The following is an 18,751-nucleotide window of genomic DNA, read 5'->3' as shown; positions in this document are numbered from 1 at the left end:
GGGTCTCCACGAACCCGACACCTCGCTCTGCGGGGAGAGGAGGCTTCAGCCGCCCGGCCGGGCCAGGGGTCGTCCCCCCCACGCCCGCCCGCCCCTCCTCAGCCGCCCCCGCTCGCTCACCGTGTGCCGGCAGCCCCGCCACCCGCCGGGGTCCCGCCGGTAGAGCTCCATCTTCTCAGCCGCCGCCTCGGCGACTGCTGCGTAGTCCATGGCCGGGCAGGGCGGAGCCACCGCGCCGCCGCGGCCTATGAGGGCGCCGGGCCGCACCGCCCCCGTGGGCCGATGGCGGCGCCGCCCCCTCACCTGAGAGGCCGCGGCTTGGGGAAGGAGGTGGCTTCTATCGCCTCGCCTCCTGGTGGCAGGCCGGGGGTCGGCCATGCAGGCCAGGCCGGAGCCGCGGGTGGCCGTGGCCTGGCTGTCCCGGCAGCCTGCCGCCAGCAGCCTGAGGGGAAAAGAGGCGCCGGGCGACAGGCCGCTGCCATGAGGCGTCACTCGGGTCGCCGCCAGCCATGGCAGAGGCCTTGCCGCTCTCTCACCTGAGATGGGGCCTGCTCACGCGCTGGCAGCCCGGTGTGATCCCACCAACATGAAAAATAAAGGGCAATATTCAGCGTCTAAAGGAGGTGTAAAATCGCAACGGCATGCGAAAAACTGAATAGAATTAAATTAGGAGTAATGAGGGAAGTTTTTTTGAAGGCCAGGAATGGAAAGTTTTCCTACAATGCAGCTTATCAGGCTGGGCTGAGGAGTCTCACCAGAAAATTAATACAAGATCTAAGATTTCATCTAGAAGGCTGGCATGCATTACTGCGATCAAATACCTCCATTTGGTGTGTAGGGCTTTGTTTTACAGAGCTCGCCTGCACTCCCATGCACAATGCTTGGGTACCTTTAAGAAGGAAAAAACAGGAAGGAAACATTTAGAGTTACACTCATCTATCAGTCTAATTCATACATATAAAAAAATATTTTTCTGGAAGTCAAACACTAGAGTGTAAGGGTGGAGATCATGAAACCTCTATTGTTGCAAATTTTTAGGACCAGTTTGAGAAACATAGTCTAGAAATTAGCAGTTACATTGGTTCTTCCCTCGGAAAAGTCAGCAGACAATTGACCTCTCAGGTTACGTCTTGCCCATGCAGTACCCTCTAAAGAAACTCCATGTTCTCTGTAATTAGCCTGTTGCTGATTTGTTTGAGCCACACACCGTGGCTCAAATTCACCCTTCAGTCAGGGGATCCAACAGAACACGGTACATGGTAGATTGAGGGCTATAGTGAAACTAGGCACGTCAAGATGTCATAAACTGCACTGTAAATAGCACCTCTATTTGTAGGAAGCTGATTACCTGCTGAATTTATTCAGTGGAAGCATCTTTAGCTGGGACTGTGTCAAAGAGAGCCTCATCTGACATAGTTTTGTACTGGTTTAATTAAAGTGCCCCAAGTACATAGCTTTTGATTTTCCTGTAGCTAGGGTTTTTGGTTTTTAACAGCATTAGCACTAGGTAATAACTTGGATTAGTTTTCTCTTCCAAGTTTTGCAACAGATCAGTTGTGATATTGAAGCAAGATACAGTTACAGTAAAACCACAAGGCTAACTATGCTTTTCCCACCTGGAATGGCAGCATACACTGGTGTTGCAAAGACTATGTTGTAGTTACTCCAATAGACCTCAAACAGCAAGTACAACAAATGCATGTACACCCATTCAAAACACAGAAGGGTTGGGGCACTTCCTCAGACATTCGAGCATACCAGTTCGTTAGGCTCTGACATATTTAGATCAATACTGTTTTTTGATTTCTTTTTGGTGGGTTTTGTCCCAGGTTTCGGATACTTTTCCTTGCTATGAATCACCTGGATATACTGGTCATTGCTGCTGTTCTGCGGATCACTGCTGGATTCAATGGAAATGGAATCAGATTCTGTTAGAGATTGCTCCAGCTTTTGCTTTGATTTTGGTTTCACACGTGGCTCAGCATAGTTCAGGTGCACTTTCTTGTAAGCATATGGAGGCCTGTCCAGGTCTAGCTCAAAGCCATCGTCCCAGGATTTGTAGTGCACTCTGGCCAGATCTTTGCTTGTAAGAATGTGGCCATCAGCGCGTTCCCCAATGTAAAATCTTGGTGGTGGGCGAAGATCAGACAGTGAGCGAGGGCGATGGGATCTGCTAATGAATTCTCTTCTGAGTTCCTCTTCATCCTCCTCATCTTCACTGGGATGAGGGGAATACATCTGGTGTGGTGTTCGAACCACGTATCTTCTGACATTGCGTGGATACAACTCAATAACGTCTCCTGACTCATCTTTTCTGAAGTGCCTTTGGAGTCGGGAGGTAGAACGGAGCGATTTTTTGCGGGATTCATTTTCATTAACAACATAATACCTGGTAGCATATGGTCTATGTCCCACAAAAACAGGAGCCCCTGCCCCAAGAGCATCCGTATTTACCTGCCGAATGCCTTTTCTGAAGAGAGGCTCAGAATGAACATCTTCAGTGTGCTTTTTGAAAGCCACTGGTGTGTAGGGCTTTGTTTTACAGAGCTCGCCTGCACTCCCATGCACAATGCTTGGGTACCTTTAAGAAGGAAAAAACAGGAAGGAAACATTTAGAGTTACACTCATCTATCAGTCTAATTCATACATATAAAAAAAATACTGTTCTGGAAGTCAAACACTAGAGTGTAAGGGTGGAGATAATGAAACCTCTATTGCAAATTTTTAGGACCAGTTTGAGAAACATAGTCTAGAAATTAGCAGTTACATTGGTTCTTCCCTAGGAGAAGTCAGCAGTTGACCTCTCAGGTTACGTTCCTATTTTGTTTTCTTATAATTCTGGGAACCATTTAAAAATGCTCTGATCACTTGAACAAAACCGGGTAGCTTAAAGCATTGCTCAGCTCTCTGAACTAACTGTCCAAAACTGGTTGTCTTACAGCCAGACCTGCACAGGCATTCTGCAGAGAGCTCCTTCACTCTTACAGTGTTTATCTTGTTGATGGAAACAGTATCCTGCACAAACTATTTTAGTTACAAGCCTGAGGGGAAGCTTAGTATTTACCTTTGCTTGAGGTGTGTGCAAACTGCAGCTACATAACTTCAAAAGTTTTATAATCCCATTTCAATTAAGGGAGAGTTAAGGAGGTGGCATCACCAGCGCTCTGAATAGTACCCATGAATGCTTTTTAAAAATTCCTCAGCTGTTTTACTGTTGCAGACAGTCTGAATACTCAGCTATTTTGTGCATAGACACATGTATGTCATGGAGCTGCTGGAAGAAATGCTGTTTCAAAACCAAAGCAGTCTTGCCTGTTTGTGATGTGATCGTTTCTTGGTTTCTGTACACTTGATGCTGAGGGAGCTGACGTTAAGGAGGTAGAAGTTGCGGGAGCTGCGTTGACAGGTCTTGCAACATCAGTTGAGGGCACAGTTTGAGGCACAGACTGGGAAATGGTTTGTATTCTGGTGCCTTTGCTCACGGGAGATTCAAAGTTCAAAACACTGCCATTCTTTCGGGGAGTTGAGGACCGAACAGAAGACTCCTGGCTGATAATATCACTTTCTTGCTCTGGTCTCTTGTCATTCCCATCCAGATTTTGGATTCTGGCTGTAGAAGAGAAATTATTTCAAGAACTGTACAGGTTTCTAAAATTTAGAACCTGCTGTGTAAATGCAGTGGCTCAAATTCACCCTTCAGTCAGGGGATCCAACAGAACACGGTACACGGTAGATGCACAATTGAGGAACATACAAACAACACTGGACATTGCACTGTAGGATTCCAAAATGGGCAACAAGCTGGCCAATGGTGGCCAAATTCAGCAAACTGGTTCCAGGGACTGTGCTGGTCACAGCCAAAAACTGAATTGGGTTTCTGTAACAAACGAAATCGAACTAGGACACGTACCTCATTGCCCTTAATAGTCAGTCCTGATCACTAAATTTTAATACATCAAGTATTTCGCTATTTATGTGTCTGCCAAAGAGCTATAAGAGGGTGAAACATAGTCTAGAAATTAGCAGTTACATTGGTTCTTCCCTCGGAAAAGTCAGCAGACAATTGACCTCTCAGGTTACGTCCCTATTTTGTTTTCTTATAATTCTGGGAACCATTTAAAAATGCTCTGATCACTTGAACAAAACCAGGTAGCTTAAAGCATTGCTCGGCTCTCTGAACCAGCTGTCCAAAACTGGTTGTCTTACAGCCAGACCTGCACAGGCATTCTGCAGAGAGCTCCTTCACTCTTACAGTGTTTGTCTTGTTCATGGAAACAGTATCCTGCACAAACTATTTTAGTTACAAGCCTGAGGGGAAGCTTAGTATTTACCTTTGCTTGAGGTGTGTGCAAACTGCAGCTACATAACTTCAAAAGTTTTATAATCCCATTTCAATTAAGGGAGAGTTAAGGAGGTGGCATCACCAGCGCTCTGAATAGTACCCATGAATGCTTTTTAAAAATTCCTCAGCTGTTTTACTGTTGCAGACAGTCTGAATACTCAGCTATTTTGTGCATAGACACATGTATGTCATGGAGCTGCTGGAAGAAATGCTGTTTCAAAACCAAAGCAGTCTTGCCTGTTTGTGATGTGATCGTTTCTTGGTTTCTGTACACTTGATGCTGAGGGAGCTGACGTTAAGGAGGTAGAAGTTGCGGGAGCTGCGTTGACAGGTCTTGCAACATCAGTTGAGGGCACAGTTTGAGGCACAGACTGGGAAATGGTTTGTATTCTGGTGCCTTTGCTCACGGGAGATTCAAAGTTCAAAACACTGCCATTCTTTCGGGGAGTTGAGGACCGAACAGAAGACTCCTGGCTGATAATATCACTTTCTTGCTCTGGTCTCTTGTCATTCCCATCCAGATTTTGGATTCTGGCTATAGAAGAGAAATTATTTCAAGAACTGTACAGGCCTCTAAAATTTAGAGCCTGCTGTGTAAATGCAGTGGCTCAAATTCACCCTTCAGTCAGGGGATCCAACAGAACACGGTACATGGTAGATTGAGGGACATACAAACAACACTGGACATTGCACTGTAGGATTCCAAAATGGGCAACAAGCTGGCCAATGGTGGCCAAATTCAGCAAACTGGTTCCAGGGACTGTGCTGGTCACAGCCAAAAACTGAATTGGGTTTCTGTAACAAATGAAATTGAACTAGGACACATATCTCATTGCCCTTAATAGTCACTTCTGATCATTAAATTTTAATACATCAAGTATTTCACTATTTATGTGTCTGCCAAAGAGCTCTAAGAGGGACACAGTAGCATTAAGATCTAGCCATAAGTCTACTGAATCATGTCTTCTCTTTGGTTTGGCAAATTTTCGCTTGTTCCTTTCACTGGAAGGAGGGTGTCCTTTCTGTGGTTTCTCATTGCTAAAACCTGAGAAGTGGAAGATGCAGGTTCAAATTCCCTCAGGCACAGCAGACACTTAAGTCTGACATTTTTTTCATTGCTGGTGAAATATTGAAACATCTTAGGTTAAAGAATAGGGGCCATGCCCTTCCTCCTCTTCTGCCCACTAGCCTCTTGAGTTTTATGCAAGGTCTGACATGATTTGAATCAGAGATGCCTCCTAGTTTCTGCCCTGTTGGTGGTAAAAGCAGGAAAATACCCAGTCCAAAGGTCCCAGCAGAATTTAGGTATAAACTACACACCTTGTTTTTCAGTGCTGCCAAGATTAAGTCAAGCTGAGCTCAAAACCACCTAAAAGCAGGACGCTGGAGGAAATATAGTTTTTTTAAAATGTAGTTTTCCTATGTGTATGAGGAATCAAAATTGTTTCGCATCTGAATGCTTCATTAATAGTGGCATTTCTAAAGCTCACCAACTTACCTACTGCCATCTGAACCACCAGAGGAAATATAGTTTTTTTAAAATGTAGTTGAACTTTCCTATGTGTATGAGAAATCAAAATTGTTTTGCATCTGAATGCTTCATTATTAGTGGCATTTCGAAAGCTCATCAACTTACCTACTGCCATCTGAACCACTTTTTTCTTATCTTCAGTTCTTTCCTAAAATACATTCAGGAGAATGAAAACCAGTAAATTATTACGGATTAGAGAGTAAATCCGCTGCTGTGTAAGGGTGATAAATACAGGATTGGTTTTACATTGCAAAACACTGAACGTGGCTCTAGAGATTTAATTAGGCTAACACTTTTCTGAAGACCCACCAAACTGCATGTAAAAGAGCTTTGAACTGTACTTACTGTTTGGATCTTCATCCTCAGTTGATTGTTGGTGAATTTTAATGATCTCGCAATACTTTGTAGGTAATAGATTAACATGCTAGAAGTGAAAGAGGTGATTATGAGTCACATCAAACATTCTTGACAGTCTTCTCTTTGAGGGTTTATAGGTCATCAAAATGATGTACAGGCTCAGTTGCTGCTTCATAGCATTTCCTTTATACCATGACAATGGATGACAGCCTTCACTCCAAGCAAACATACATGAAAAAGCAACACTAAAAGCAGATTTAACGACAGGTCTAATTGTGCCTGTGTTTTTTTGCAGGTCTTTTCATTATGCATATGACTCTGGGTGCACTTCTAGTTTTTTTTTTGTTTTAAATTCTGGACTTGCTCAAAACAAAAATTTTGATAAATATTTTCTCATCTTTTTTTCCAGTCCAAGGTTATGGAACAGAGACACCAGAATTACAGCCGAGTTTGCACACTCATACCAACTTAAGTTTGTTGACTGACTGGAATAACACCTTGTTTACACTGGCATAGGCGAGATCAGACCTGGCCTGACATAATGGATTGCACTGGCTTTCAGATGAAGTAAAAACTTATAGCTGGACTTTATACCACAAACATTTATATATGTTCATAGCCGTCAGTTTGAAGCAGTCAATGGGCCTACTTCAGTTTGTAAATATGTTCACGTTTACGTGGCTGGCACCTTAGAGGAAAAAGTTACAATCAGGAAGTATTGCTTCGGTCTTTCTGATTTGTCTGAAAAACCCACTGATGGGACAAAGTCTGCATTCATCAGTAGTTTACAGGGGAAAAAAAAATGATACAAAGATACATGCAAGACAAATGATGCTTCATAGAGCAAAGTGAATTTCAAACAGCTCAAAGTAAGTATTAATTCCCAGCTGTAAATAATTATTTAGAAACTAGAGTAAGAAAGGACTTTCACTGGAAAGTCTGCAGCAAGTTATATTACATTAGCACTTCAGAGCAGGCCTGCATAATTGATTTATCTTGTCAGAAATCAGGATGACTGGGTAGCTGCTTTAAATGATAGACTGAGCCCTGTTCACAGTCATAAACTAAACTAATGACCATGAGGAAATGGAATATTAATTTCTGAGGAGCTCTTGAGAGGGAAGAAGGATCTTAAATCTTCCTGGAACCAGCAGCACTGCAAGCCTTGACACAGTATAGTGAACTTGTGCTAACACAGTATTCCAGAACAAGAAATTCCTTTTCAAAGTGGGATAACAGTCTTTTTAACATACTCTCATTCCCATCTGATCAATATACCATATATTCAATAAGGTGGTTTTTTTTCAGATACGCTTAATAAAGTGACAATAATACAGTGTGTGTTCCTCAGTGTCAACATTTGACTCCCCAGAGATAAGTCCGGTATTAATGTAATTAATCAATTTAACCTGCCTGGGAAAAACAAAGTACTTACAATAGAAGTAGTAGTGCAGGGAGGACAACCACAGGACTGCTGATGTAGGTGATCACCGTGTTGAACCATGCGGGAAAATCATTCTGAATCGTTTCAGAAACAATATCATATATTTTTTCTTGTCCACTACAAGAGGGGAAAAAAAAAAAAAAGGAAATAAAATAAAGTTGCCAGAAATCCTAGGTACATCTGTTTGTTGAGCAGTGCTCTATCAAGTAAACAAGGAGTTTCAAAGCTACTTCAGAACAGTACAGTGAAAAGGGAAAAAAAAAAAAGGCAACTTGTTGATTATTTGCTTTGTAACAATTTTTCCAAAGCACAAAAGCATTGGCCAGGCTTGGAGGGTGCTTGAATTGGGACACAGGACAGTGATGTTTGCTGGATTGCTTGGTGACACATTACGCTGTGTAAACATAAAAGAGCTGAACCAAGCCTCACTCAGAACATTGACGTATTCACCTAATTAAACTCATACTGGAAAACATCATCATCAGAAAAAAGATTGTCCTATATATAAACTTTTTTTTTTTTTTAACAGTAATTTGGGTATTATTGAACCTGATGAATTTGTTGTGAGAGGGTGAAATCAAATTTTGCAATTTTCATTAGTCTATTATGACTTACCTGAAAGGACCACAGCTTAAAGATGGCTTATATCGGGCAATAGCAAAAATTGTCGGTAACATGCACAAGAACAACATGAACAGCAACATGGCCAAGTAGAAATTATTGGATCTGCAAGAAAGCATAACGTGTTTCAGATTATACTAATCAGAGAGAAAAACAGGCAACATGAAAGGTGCGAGTCTGTATCTACCCAACAAGTTCAAGATCTACATTTCTGAAAGATCAAAATCATTCTGCTGTGATTAGAAAGTCTGAACAGAATCAGTTTAAACAGACTCTTAATGATGAAAATCCTATTTGCGGGACTTTCCAGATGCCACCGCTGCAGCCAGAGAACTGTTTATAGCACCCGTCTGTAAAACTGACCCGACTGCCCAGTTGTGTTGGGGGAGAAACAGAACAGAGGCAGAAGTTGACTCATCTTCAAAACATGCTAGAAATAATTTCCATTTTGAGTAAACAATTAAGATATTCATCATGATAGAAGAAAAATGGGGAATTCTGTAGCGTGATGTGTTATTGTGCTCAGAGTTGTATGGAAATTGAGCATTTATATTAGGCCACATATATTGGTCTAGGAATATTTCATGACATATTTTTCAGCTCTTGCATATCTTTAACTTCCCTGCTTTACAAATCCTCCAGTTTTAGTAACTATGGTGTTTTTTTTTCCACAGACCTTTGCTATCAGTATTACTGTGAAATTTGATTGTCAACTCTCAGAGCTAAAATCTCCTGTCATTTTGTTCCTCTGCACAGAAGACATTTCCCTTGTCTGCATTTGATTTATTCTTTATCTTTTGACTAACCGAGATGCTCTGAAAACCTGCTGATGTGGTACATTGCACGTTAACACAGCCCAGCTCCTCAGGTACATGAGTCCAATCAACTTGAGAACATTGAATGCTGGTAAACAAGGTGAAAAGAAAGCTCCCATCCTGGAAAAATAATATAATTTCAGTGCTCAGTGTTGCCAGAGCAATTTCAATAGCAGAAGAACACATGAAAAAAACAGGTAAACAACAGCTTACTATCAACAGGTGATCTCTTATTATAATAATCTATAAAAGACTACATTACTAATATCCTACCTGAACAGGTTTCATTGGAAATCACACGATTGAGTTAGTAATCAGCCAACAAAGGACAAGAAAAATCACTTATGAACTACGTACCAGATCATTCCTTGGTTGTAGACCAAATGCAATACATTCTCTGCAATTTTGAATTCTCCATATTCTGGCTACAAGAAACACAGTGTGGGATGAATACCTCATCTTAATGTTTTGGGTTTTTTTTTTCACATCATTTGTTAGAAGCATTTGATGGAATCAGTTTGCAGACTGCACACAGCCTGAAACGTCCAGGCCAAATACTGGCTTTTGGCAGGCAGTGGGACACAGTAAAACCTACTCTGCAGTGGGGGATTAAATAAACTAATTCCTCTCTAGTTTACTTCACTTCATAAGTTAAGGACAGAAATAGTCCTCAGTCTTTCATGCCAACAGCATCTTGCTACCCAGCTATTACTCAATATAATTTCCTTAAGGGGCTGTATGCTTTTGGTTATTGTTTCTTGAACCACCATCTACGTTATGGATCAGTCTTTCATGCCAACAGCATCTTGCTACCCAACTATTAATATAATTTCCTTAAGGGGCTGTATGCTTTTGGTTATTGTTTCTTGAACCACCATCTACGTTATGGATAGATGTTACAGCTACAGAAAAGAGGATGCGGGGAGCAACCCTACGCTCTCAGTCTCATCTTTGACTCTGAAACTGCTCCATGATCTCATTTTGGGAAAAACAAAGAGTTTTTTGCACCATGGCCATGAGAGTAGGCTTGAGAAAAGACATCCAATCTCAGCATATACCTTGTGCCCCCCAATTAACAGTGTTAAAAATAGTGCTAACTGTGCCTTTATAGATGCGTGCTGCCAATAAATTCTTTATCTGTTGAAAGGCCTTAAGGAAGTTCGATGCTAAGGGAAGGTTTTTTTTTTCACATCATTTGTTAGAAGCATTTGATGGAATCAGTTTGCAGACAGCACACAGCCTGAAACGTCCAGGCCAAATACTGGCTTTTGGCAGGCAGTGGGACACAGTAAAACCTACTCTGCAGTGGGGGATTAAATAAACTAATTCCTCTCTAGTTTACTTCACTTCATAAGTTAAGGACAGAAATAGTCCTCAGTCTTTCATGCCAACAGCATCTTGCTACCCAGCTATTACTCAATATAATTTCCTTAAGGGGCTGTATGCTTTTGGTTATTGTTTCTTGAACCACCATCTACGTTATGGATAGATGTTACAGCTACAGAAAAGAGGATGCGGGGAGCAACCCTACGCTCTCAGTCTCATCTTTGACTCTGAAACTGCTCCATGATCTCATTTTGGGAAAAACAAAGAGGTTTTTGCACCATGGCCATGAGAGTAGGCTTGAGAAAAACATCCAATCTCAGCATATACCTTGTGCCCCCCAATTAACAGTGTTAAAAATAGCGCTAACTGTGCCTTTATAGATGTGTGCTGCCAAGAAATTCTTTAGCTGTTGAAAGGCCTTAAGGAAGTTCGATGCTAAGGGAAGGAGCCTGGCTATCTTCAGCATTTTAGTTTGATAAAATAAAGACCGTACTTACAAACTTGCTTTCTAGATCCCAGCACCAGCAATCACTTAAATATCGCACACACAGTCCACGGAAAAAATCAATTAGCAGGATGCTTGCGACTGTGAAAATCATGTCGATAATTGAAAGCTTTAGCATCTCCTGAAATACATATTGTTCACACATACTGAGTCATTCTGGAAACAAATGGGCTGCGTATGGCTCTTCTGCACTTGTAATTGTATTTTGGCTTAAGCTTAGTATACTGATGAAATATGATTTAAATATCTAAATTATTTCCTTTTAAGCTTTTCCTGTTTGAATTTTCCCTCACTGGCCTTTTTTCTAGCAAAGAGAACAAATATAATCAAGATTTCAGTGTGCCTTCTATTGCTTGCAGCAATAAAACTCTGGTCACCAGAGCTTCAAGCTTTCTTTTTAATGACTGTTCTGAAAGTTTATCTAGATAAACTGAAATAACTTGGGTTTTTTCTGTTGTACCTAATCCTTTATTATACTGACTGTAGTAGTACAGACTTGCTAAGAGCTTCACAATAAGAAAGGCTTATTACTTGTACAAAACCAAAAGCAGTGTTAGTTACTAGTTACTATTAATTACTGTCTAAGCATTTTTATAGTCATGTTTCTCTGTATGAGTTCAACAGGATGCATCCTATTAAAATAGGCTCTGTCTTACACATCTGTAGAGATCTGCCTGTGCAGAACTGAAGGTAGAGACCAAAGCCTGACAAAAGCACGTTTGTACAACACTAAACACATTGTAGATACTGAACAAAGAACAACGCCCGTATCTGTGGCCAAATCACTTTGAGTAGTCTTTACACTTTCTACATAATCCTTAGCTAGATTCTGAAATTTATGCAAAGAAAAGCTCTAAAATTGAACACAGCACAACATGATTTTAATTTTTTGTGAAACGTGGATTAAGAAGTTTATGAAGTTTATGACATAATAAAACAATTACATACTTGACCAACATATGTCTCCCAGCACTGATCCTGTGGGTTCTGGGTGTTAAAGGAAAGTGTGTTGTTAACCAGTGAGTTGGAGACTGTCAAGCCTTGAGTGCGAGACTCTTCCAATGTGACACCACTGTTTCTCTTCATTTGTACATCAGGAATAGTTGTAGATAAATTGTCGTCTTTAGAAAGAGTTTTGGTTGCTAAGAAGGCGGTAGAATTACTTGCATTGTTGTTAACGTCAGAGTCCTGAAATAATAAATGTCCCAAAAGCTACTTTTTCAGCTGTGCATACATGCACGTGTCTGTACCTTCTGCAACACACACACACACAGGCATTTCTTCATGTCTTTTCGAGCAGCAGTTTGGTGACTGCCAAGTAACTGTCAATGTACAGAGTCAGATGGAACTTGTAAGGACAGTCCTGAAAGCTGATTTATGGTAGCTGTAAATATCTGCCCTAAAGTGATGTTTTTTTTTTTTTTTTTAAATAGTTAAGCAATGTACGGAAATCTATTTTTTGTGTTACATCAGCAATCAAATGGATCCAGTTATCCTAGAGAAACCTAAAAGTAGTTGTAAATGAACATTACAAACTAAACTTAACATTATAATCCTATCAACCTGTAATATGTTTTAATCAATTTCAAAAAAATTTTCATCTGACTTCATATATACCACAATAAATGGAATTCAATCTGTAAAGTCTACCAGCTTTACACATCAGAAAACACCAAGTTAAACTTACAGTGATGCTCATACTGTCCACTTTATCCAGGAGAGCAATGATTAAACTGTAGAGGTTTCCCAGGTATAGAACAAGAACCCTGAAAACAAAAAGCATAAGATAGAGGTTATTGCATTGTTATCCCATTGGCTTCTCACACGTTCTCTGCTTTGGCTGGACTAAAACATACGAGCAGAGCACATCTCTCCTCTTCCTCCCTTTCTTCCCACGTAATTTGTACACTGCATAAAGCCTGTACCTGGCAAGCTGGAAGCGAAGAGTGGTCCTTGGATGATACATCTCCAGAGCTGCCACAAGTTCAAAAGCAGAGGGCGCGATCATGGTGATCAGGGACACAACCACACTTACCTACAGAACGGAAAGACGCAGAGTTTTTGTAGCTTTGCGTGAGGATCTTCTGTGGTACCTTGACTGCTGATTGAAATACTGCTGATGCACATTTAATGGGGGTTGCTTTTCTTGGAGGAGGCGCTTTAAGCTTTTTAGCTATTACTGACAATAGTAATGTTATCTCTTATAACTATTATTTTAGCCTCTTAGGTATTATTGATATTAGTAATAACAGTAGGTATGATTCAAAATTATAGATCTGGAACACGATGCAGGAATCTTTACTGCAGACATTCTAGCTTTAAAGTTACTAGTTTACTAATTAAAATAAAAACATGGGAAATATGAAGGCAGCACCTTTCTCTGAAGTGGCAGAGGAGCGTCTCCGTACCTATTCACTTCCTACTCTCAGTATCCACTCATTCATCCAAATGGAGATATTCACAGGACATTCAGTGTCCCCCTGCTGAGCGAACGCTGGGCCAAGGGAGTAGAAAGGAATCAGCACAATCAGTAGATTTGTAAGTGACAGGAGAGTTTACACTTTGTCCTCACGCTTGTTCCTCCCTGCTCCTGGCCAGTCTCTTGCAATTTCCCCCTCAGTGCACACTATTGCTACAGAGAGCCCCGAGATGACCGTCCTGCTTCTGGCCCAGAGGTGACAGAAGGACAGCGTACCTCATTTTTTTCCCAGAGAGTCAGCTCTTTTTTGGTGCGCTCTAACCTTTGGGATCGATCCACCACAAAGTAGATGATGTAAATACTACCAGCTAGCGAGAGAAGCACGAGGATGTTTGCAATAATTCTTAAGCTTATAGTCACTGCCCTGGGGGAAAAAAAAAAAAAGACACAGCCACTAAAGGAGGTTGTCTTGTGACACCAGGGGTCTTTTCTAACATGGTTTCAGCACTGCTATCTGCATTGAAACAGTGCTTTGAGAAGTATCTCTGGTCTTATATACATACAAGTTTTTGCTTTTCTTCTTTTCCTGCTCTTCCAATATAGCTTCCTTGAAAGAAACACAGCATTATCATTTTATTAGTGTTCAGCAGACATAACGCACATATCTTTCACAGAAGGTATCAAGTACACTAATAAAAAATTTCACATCCTGAAAGTGCAAATAGATAAATACATCTCTGTCCTGCATAGCTTTTTAGGAGTGATAAGTGAGCTTAACTAGCAAAGGAGATTTCTGAGAAACAAATACACAGTAATCAAATACTCGTGCATTTTGATCATGCGTGTTCAATGGGTACAACCAGGGGTTTGCACTATTAGATCTTTTTGCAGGAGATACCTATAGAATCCATGTGTCAGAAATATAATACCGAACTGTCAAAAGGCATCCTCAGTCATCAGAATAACTAAATATCATAGCTTAATAATTTAGCCTTTCACGTAATTTTGTTCAATGACTTAATGAGAATACACCAAATTCGGAAAATAAGTTACTTTATTTTTTATTTCTTCATTTGTTCTTAAATTCTAAATGGAAAACATCTGTATTTAAAGCTATTTTCTAATTTTGAGAGAGCTGTAAGATGCCCCTAGACCATTTGTTATGGAGCTGAAATAAATGTTTTCACGTTGTTAACATGAATTTGATTCTATTACTCAATGAAATTGCATCACAAGCAAATTTGTTTCTCGTTATCTAACTTCTTGTCACACGTACAGTGACATTAAATGAAACTCTTCCAAAGAGGAACAGAAGGGCCTGGCTGGGACAGAATGGCAGTGTCAGCCAGTGTGGTGTGACACTAACACCACACAGAGCTGCGGCACCAGCACTGCCCTAGGCAAACAGATCTGTGAACAAATACCAAAAAACAAGAGGAAATGCAAGGGAATGAGAGGAAAGACATATATATCTTACAGATTAACAAATAAATCAACTCTAAATAATTTGAAAGTCAGTTGCTCACCCTAATGCTATTAACTATGGCAGCAGCTTTGCTCTCTGCAGCCTCGGGGTTTCCTATTAAATAGTCCCAAGCACAGAACAGTCTCCAACAGAAAGTGTAATTTTCATCAGAGGCACTTGCTAAACTCATTCTTGAGTTCTTTGCCATTCTGAAAAAAAAAAAAAAAAAACCAAACCAAAACAACTGTTGTTAATGTGCGAAGATGAATATGAAGGAAATCACTGATGTGGTTCATAGTTTTCAGATGTCTGTGCCTTTAGAACTCCCAGAAGTTTGCAGCAGTGTCACTGTTGGCAGCTTTCTGAAGAAAATAAAACAGGGTGAGGTTCAGAGCTTGAACTTCACTTTTGTTCTACTGCCGAAATGACTCACTGTGGAAGGGCATTTTGATATTTACATTTTTTATAGCTGACAAATAAAGCAAATAAATCTCACCAGAGCTGTGGACTGAAACATATTTCAGTTTTATGATCTCCGGGTAGGATCCAGCTGGAAGATACTGTCACTATTACTGTGATTACAAGCTAGTTTGGCAAAACTGTGATTGTGCACAAGATCTGTTTGTTTTCTGTAGTGTTTTCACCCTCAAAATATATATTACTGTCAAACAGAAACCTAGTGCCATTTTACAGACCTTGGGAAAAAAGAAAGAAAAGCCCAACCTGCTCATCTCGGGTAGGCAAGATGGCAGAATATTGCAAAGTGTAAGAAAAGAAATGAAGATTAATAGCTTGTGAAAGAAAGGGCATCCAAAAGGATAACGTTAAGAGGGGAACTGTAAGCAGCTAAGCAAAGAGTCAGCGAGCTGAGTCAGAAGGGGAAGAGCTAATCATATCCAGAAACTGCAGATGTGTAGGTCAGTGTCAAACTTATCAGTGACCCCTGGTACAAACCAGCAGGTAGAATAAAAATAAATGAAAATGGAAGGTTCAGCTTCAAAACTGAGGGTTATTACAGGCAGTGCTAAAAATGTCCCTGGACTGCACTGACATGGATAAATAGGTATCCAGAAGGGAAGGGAAAACGAATCAGGAGAGGATAGAGTGACCTTGCCCATCCCCAAGCATTGCACATTCCTGGATTTATGGTCAGCACTCTCTCTGCTCAGTGACTCCTACTCCAGGCCCTTCAGCAGCAAAGAAATGAAGCTTGCATTTCAACAGGATGACATATCCCGGCTGAAACAATGATTATGACATTACATCCAGGATGGATTTTTTATATTTGTATTTCAATAAGTGGGGATAATAAGGCTGAAAGCATTACACTTCAAATATAAATTTCAGTCATTTATGCCAGAAAAGAGAAAAACAGAAAGGGCTTCCACGAGTGTTGGACTTTACAGTATACCAACAAAAAGCACACAGATTATCTTCTGTGCTGCCCTCCTTTTACAGGCTGGGAAACTGAAGAGGGCACAAAGATGAATGATAGCAAGATAAAGAGCAAGCTAGAATTAAACTCAGTCTGCCTCCCTGATATTAGCAGACTTCAACAGGTTAACAGAACTATGCAGAAAAAGTACAGAGGAAATGGGATAAACACCCCATTAACAATTGCCTCCACGCAAGCTTATGAACAGCAATAAATGGGAAGTCTTACTTTTTTAAGAGAATGATGAAGCTGTAAGCAAACACTGCCATTCCCACAAGGAAGTAGGCAAGAGGCAGCCGGTATCCAGCTTTCCCAATCTTTCTGTCATGACCATAGTAGCCATAAAACAAAACCGAGTACTGGAGGTAGCCCTGCAAAGACCAGAGCCCGTAAGTAAGAGCAGTAACTAATGATTACAACAGAACAGCGAGAGTGAAACAATTAAAAAGTGGTTTAAGTCTTGCCCCTAGTGACCAGATGGTGTCCAGGTCTTGAGCAGATGCAATGTGCTCCTTGGGGATGGTCTTGCTGACTGTGCTGCCGAACGGGGCTCCGGCCAGTAGCTGGGAAAGAGAGAGGAGATAGAAGGTACATGAGCCTCTCTGGCCTGGGGTTGCACAGCAGAACCCACCAAGAGCTGTCCACATGGATGATACCATCAGGATAGCAAGAATTGAGTCATTCCTCATCCTAAACTAGAAACTGCATGAGAAATCCTGCATTTATTTGCCACTAAACCAGAGGAGGATGTTTTGCTGTCTGTTGGCTGCCTATGGGGACATTTAGTGCTCTGTAGGCTTCTTCAAAATGGCTGAGAAAATAAGAGAGAGGCCAACGGAAACCATTAACAAAATAGCTTTAAAAGTTATCTTCGTTTTAATTTAAGAGTTTCTATATTAATTATGACATGCTGGATCTCAAAATGATATTTCAAGATTAAATCTTCCTTAAAATGTAAAAAAAGAAAGCAAATACCATTTTATTTGAGTTTACTTTTTAATATGTTTGGGGGATACTTCTTTTTTTTAAGTTTAGCCAATTAGAAGAAAAATCAGATATTCCCATCTTTTCTGATAATGCTAATAATGCACGGGTTAGGTGAGACAAAGTAATATTTATGAATAATTTAACAAAGTTAACAAATAGCTTTACTTGCATGCAAGAGCTAAACAAAGTTATGGCTGTTCAGAGCTTCTAGAAAATGATTTCTAATGGACAATAATTCAGAGTCTGGAGGGGGACGTTATGTTTTTCTGCCTGTAAATGAAACTAATAGGACTTGAGCATACTCAACACCAAGTACAGCTTTTAGGATTTGGTTCCCCATTTTAGTAATCAGATACATATTCTGTAAAAGCATTAGTACCATGTTGACAAAATAGCATCTCTAACACTAATAGCAAAATTCTCTTATCCTTTGGCAGAAAAAAGCCTCTTAATAGTGGAATTTATTTTAAATAATTCATTTTAGCTTGTACATTTCAAATTGATGTATTCCTCCAAGTGTGACATTTGTTTAATTCAGAAAGGAAAGTGCAACAGTAAGCACTTTTCTGTAAATAATAACAACACGTTCTTACCTCTGGTAAGACTACAAATGCTCCTGTCATTATGGTAAGTACAATATTGATTCCAAATAGCCATCTCAAGAAGATAAAGTAAGAGGCAACTCCAGACCCAAAATGACCTTAAACCACAGAAAATAGTTATCTGAGCTACACGGTGTATAAAAGCTCATATCATTTATTCATGAAGCATTATTTGAATAATAAAACAAAAGAAAAACCTTTCTTATTCACACAGGGCATACAGCAAAGGAGAGAAAATGTTAACGTGTCAATGAGGAAATTGCAATTCCAACACAAAGTCTGCTGGGGAAGTCTCATGATTACCAGCAGCAATTACTCAAGAAGCTGCTGTGCTGGGTGACATCATGCATCCATTTTCCTTTAGCACCGAAGCAGAAAGGTACGATCTGATGCTGATGTCACATTAGGGACTGCTTTAATTCAATTCAAAGGCTCAAGGGCTGGTGATGCAGGTTACAACCACACTATGGGCAGATCTGGGGGTGTTGGCCCGAGGATACTGCCCCATGGACTTTGATAAACAATCACCAAATCTTGCTGCGTTTTCAGAACCACAATGAGACAAATTTGACTTTTAAAAAGTTACCCCCCACTAAGACATAAATAAGAACTGTGCAGGGTTTAAGGCACCAAGAAAAATCAAAGTTTTACAGAAAAACGTCACTGCTGAAAGTTTACGTTTAACTCTCTCCCAAATATTATTAATTCAGTAAATTCAAAATTAAACCCTGAAAATCATCATTTTAGTAAGTGCTTTAATTTTCAATACCATTACATCTTTATACTTACTCTCGATTTTCTTTATTCTCATTTCCCAAGGAATAAAGATTACCACAAAATTATATGCAAGTCGAAGAAACTTCCTCCAAAGCTGGGGGGGGGGGGGGGGGGGAGAGAAAAAA

General features: G+C 40.4%; 2 protein-coding genes across 2 annotated transcripts in view; both read right to left on the bottom strand.

Moving 5' to 3' along the window:
• Nucleotides 1-217, bottom strand: part of STARD5 (StAR related lipid transfer domain containing 5) — a 6,951-nt gene extending 6,734 nt beyond the window's left edge. The window contains exon 1 of the mRNA XM_014944575.1: nucleotides 121-217. Within this exon, the coding sequence (XP_014800061.1) occupies nucleotides 121-210 (90 nt within the window). The 5' untranslated portion in view covers nucleotides 211-217. The remainder of the gene's footprint in view (nucleotides 1-120) is intronic.
• A 1,136-nt stretch (nucleotides 218-1,353) lies between these two features.
• TMC3 (transmembrane channel like 3) overlaps nucleotides 1,354-18,751 on the bottom strand; it is a 23,561-nt gene continuing 6,163 nt past the window's right edge. The window contains exons 4-22 of the mRNA XM_014944577.1: nucleotides 18,639-18,720; nucleotides 17,841-17,947; nucleotides 16,725-16,823; nucleotides 16,489-16,631; nucleotides 14,887-15,034; nucleotides 13,924-13,967; nucleotides 13,637-13,784; nucleotides 12,867-12,976; nucleotides 12,629-12,707; nucleotides 11,890-12,129; nucleotides 10,934-11,062; nucleotides 9,468-9,535; nucleotides 9,102-9,230; nucleotides 8,290-8,400; nucleotides 7,666-7,791; nucleotides 6,219-6,297; nucleotides 5,979-6,021; nucleotides 4,580-4,877; nucleotides 1,354-2,581 (exon numbers count right to left, since the gene is read on the bottom strand). Of these exons, the coding sequence (XP_014800063.1) occupies nucleotides 1,741-2,581; nucleotides 4,580-4,877; nucleotides 5,979-6,021; nucleotides 6,219-6,297; nucleotides 7,666-7,791; nucleotides 8,290-8,400; nucleotides 9,102-9,230; nucleotides 9,468-9,535; nucleotides 10,934-11,062; nucleotides 11,890-12,129; nucleotides 12,629-12,707; nucleotides 12,867-12,976; nucleotides 13,637-13,784; nucleotides 13,924-13,967; nucleotides 14,887-15,034; nucleotides 16,489-16,631; nucleotides 16,725-16,823; nucleotides 17,841-17,947; nucleotides 18,639-18,720 (3,024 nt within the window). The 3' untranslated portion in view covers nucleotides 1,354-1,740. The remainder of the gene's footprint in view (nucleotides 2,582-4,579; nucleotides 4,878-5,978; nucleotides 6,022-6,218; nucleotides 6,298-7,665; nucleotides 7,792-8,289; nucleotides 8,401-9,101; nucleotides 9,231-9,467; nucleotides 9,536-10,933; nucleotides 11,063-11,889; nucleotides 12,130-12,628; nucleotides 12,708-12,866; nucleotides 12,977-13,636; nucleotides 13,785-13,923; nucleotides 13,968-14,886; nucleotides 15,035-16,488; nucleotides 16,632-16,724; nucleotides 16,824-17,840; nucleotides 17,948-18,638; nucleotides 18,721-18,751) is intronic.

This window comes from Calidris pugnax, unplaced genomic scaffold (genome assembly GCF_001431845.1).
Source record: "Calidris pugnax isolate Ruff unplaced genomic scaffold, ASM143184v1 scaffold70, whole genome shotgun sequence".
NCBI classification, from domain to species: Eukaryota; Metazoa; Chordata; class Aves; order Charadriiformes; family Scolopacidae; genus Calidris; species Calidris pugnax.
This window is presented reverse-complemented; position numbering and strand designations above follow the sequence as displayed.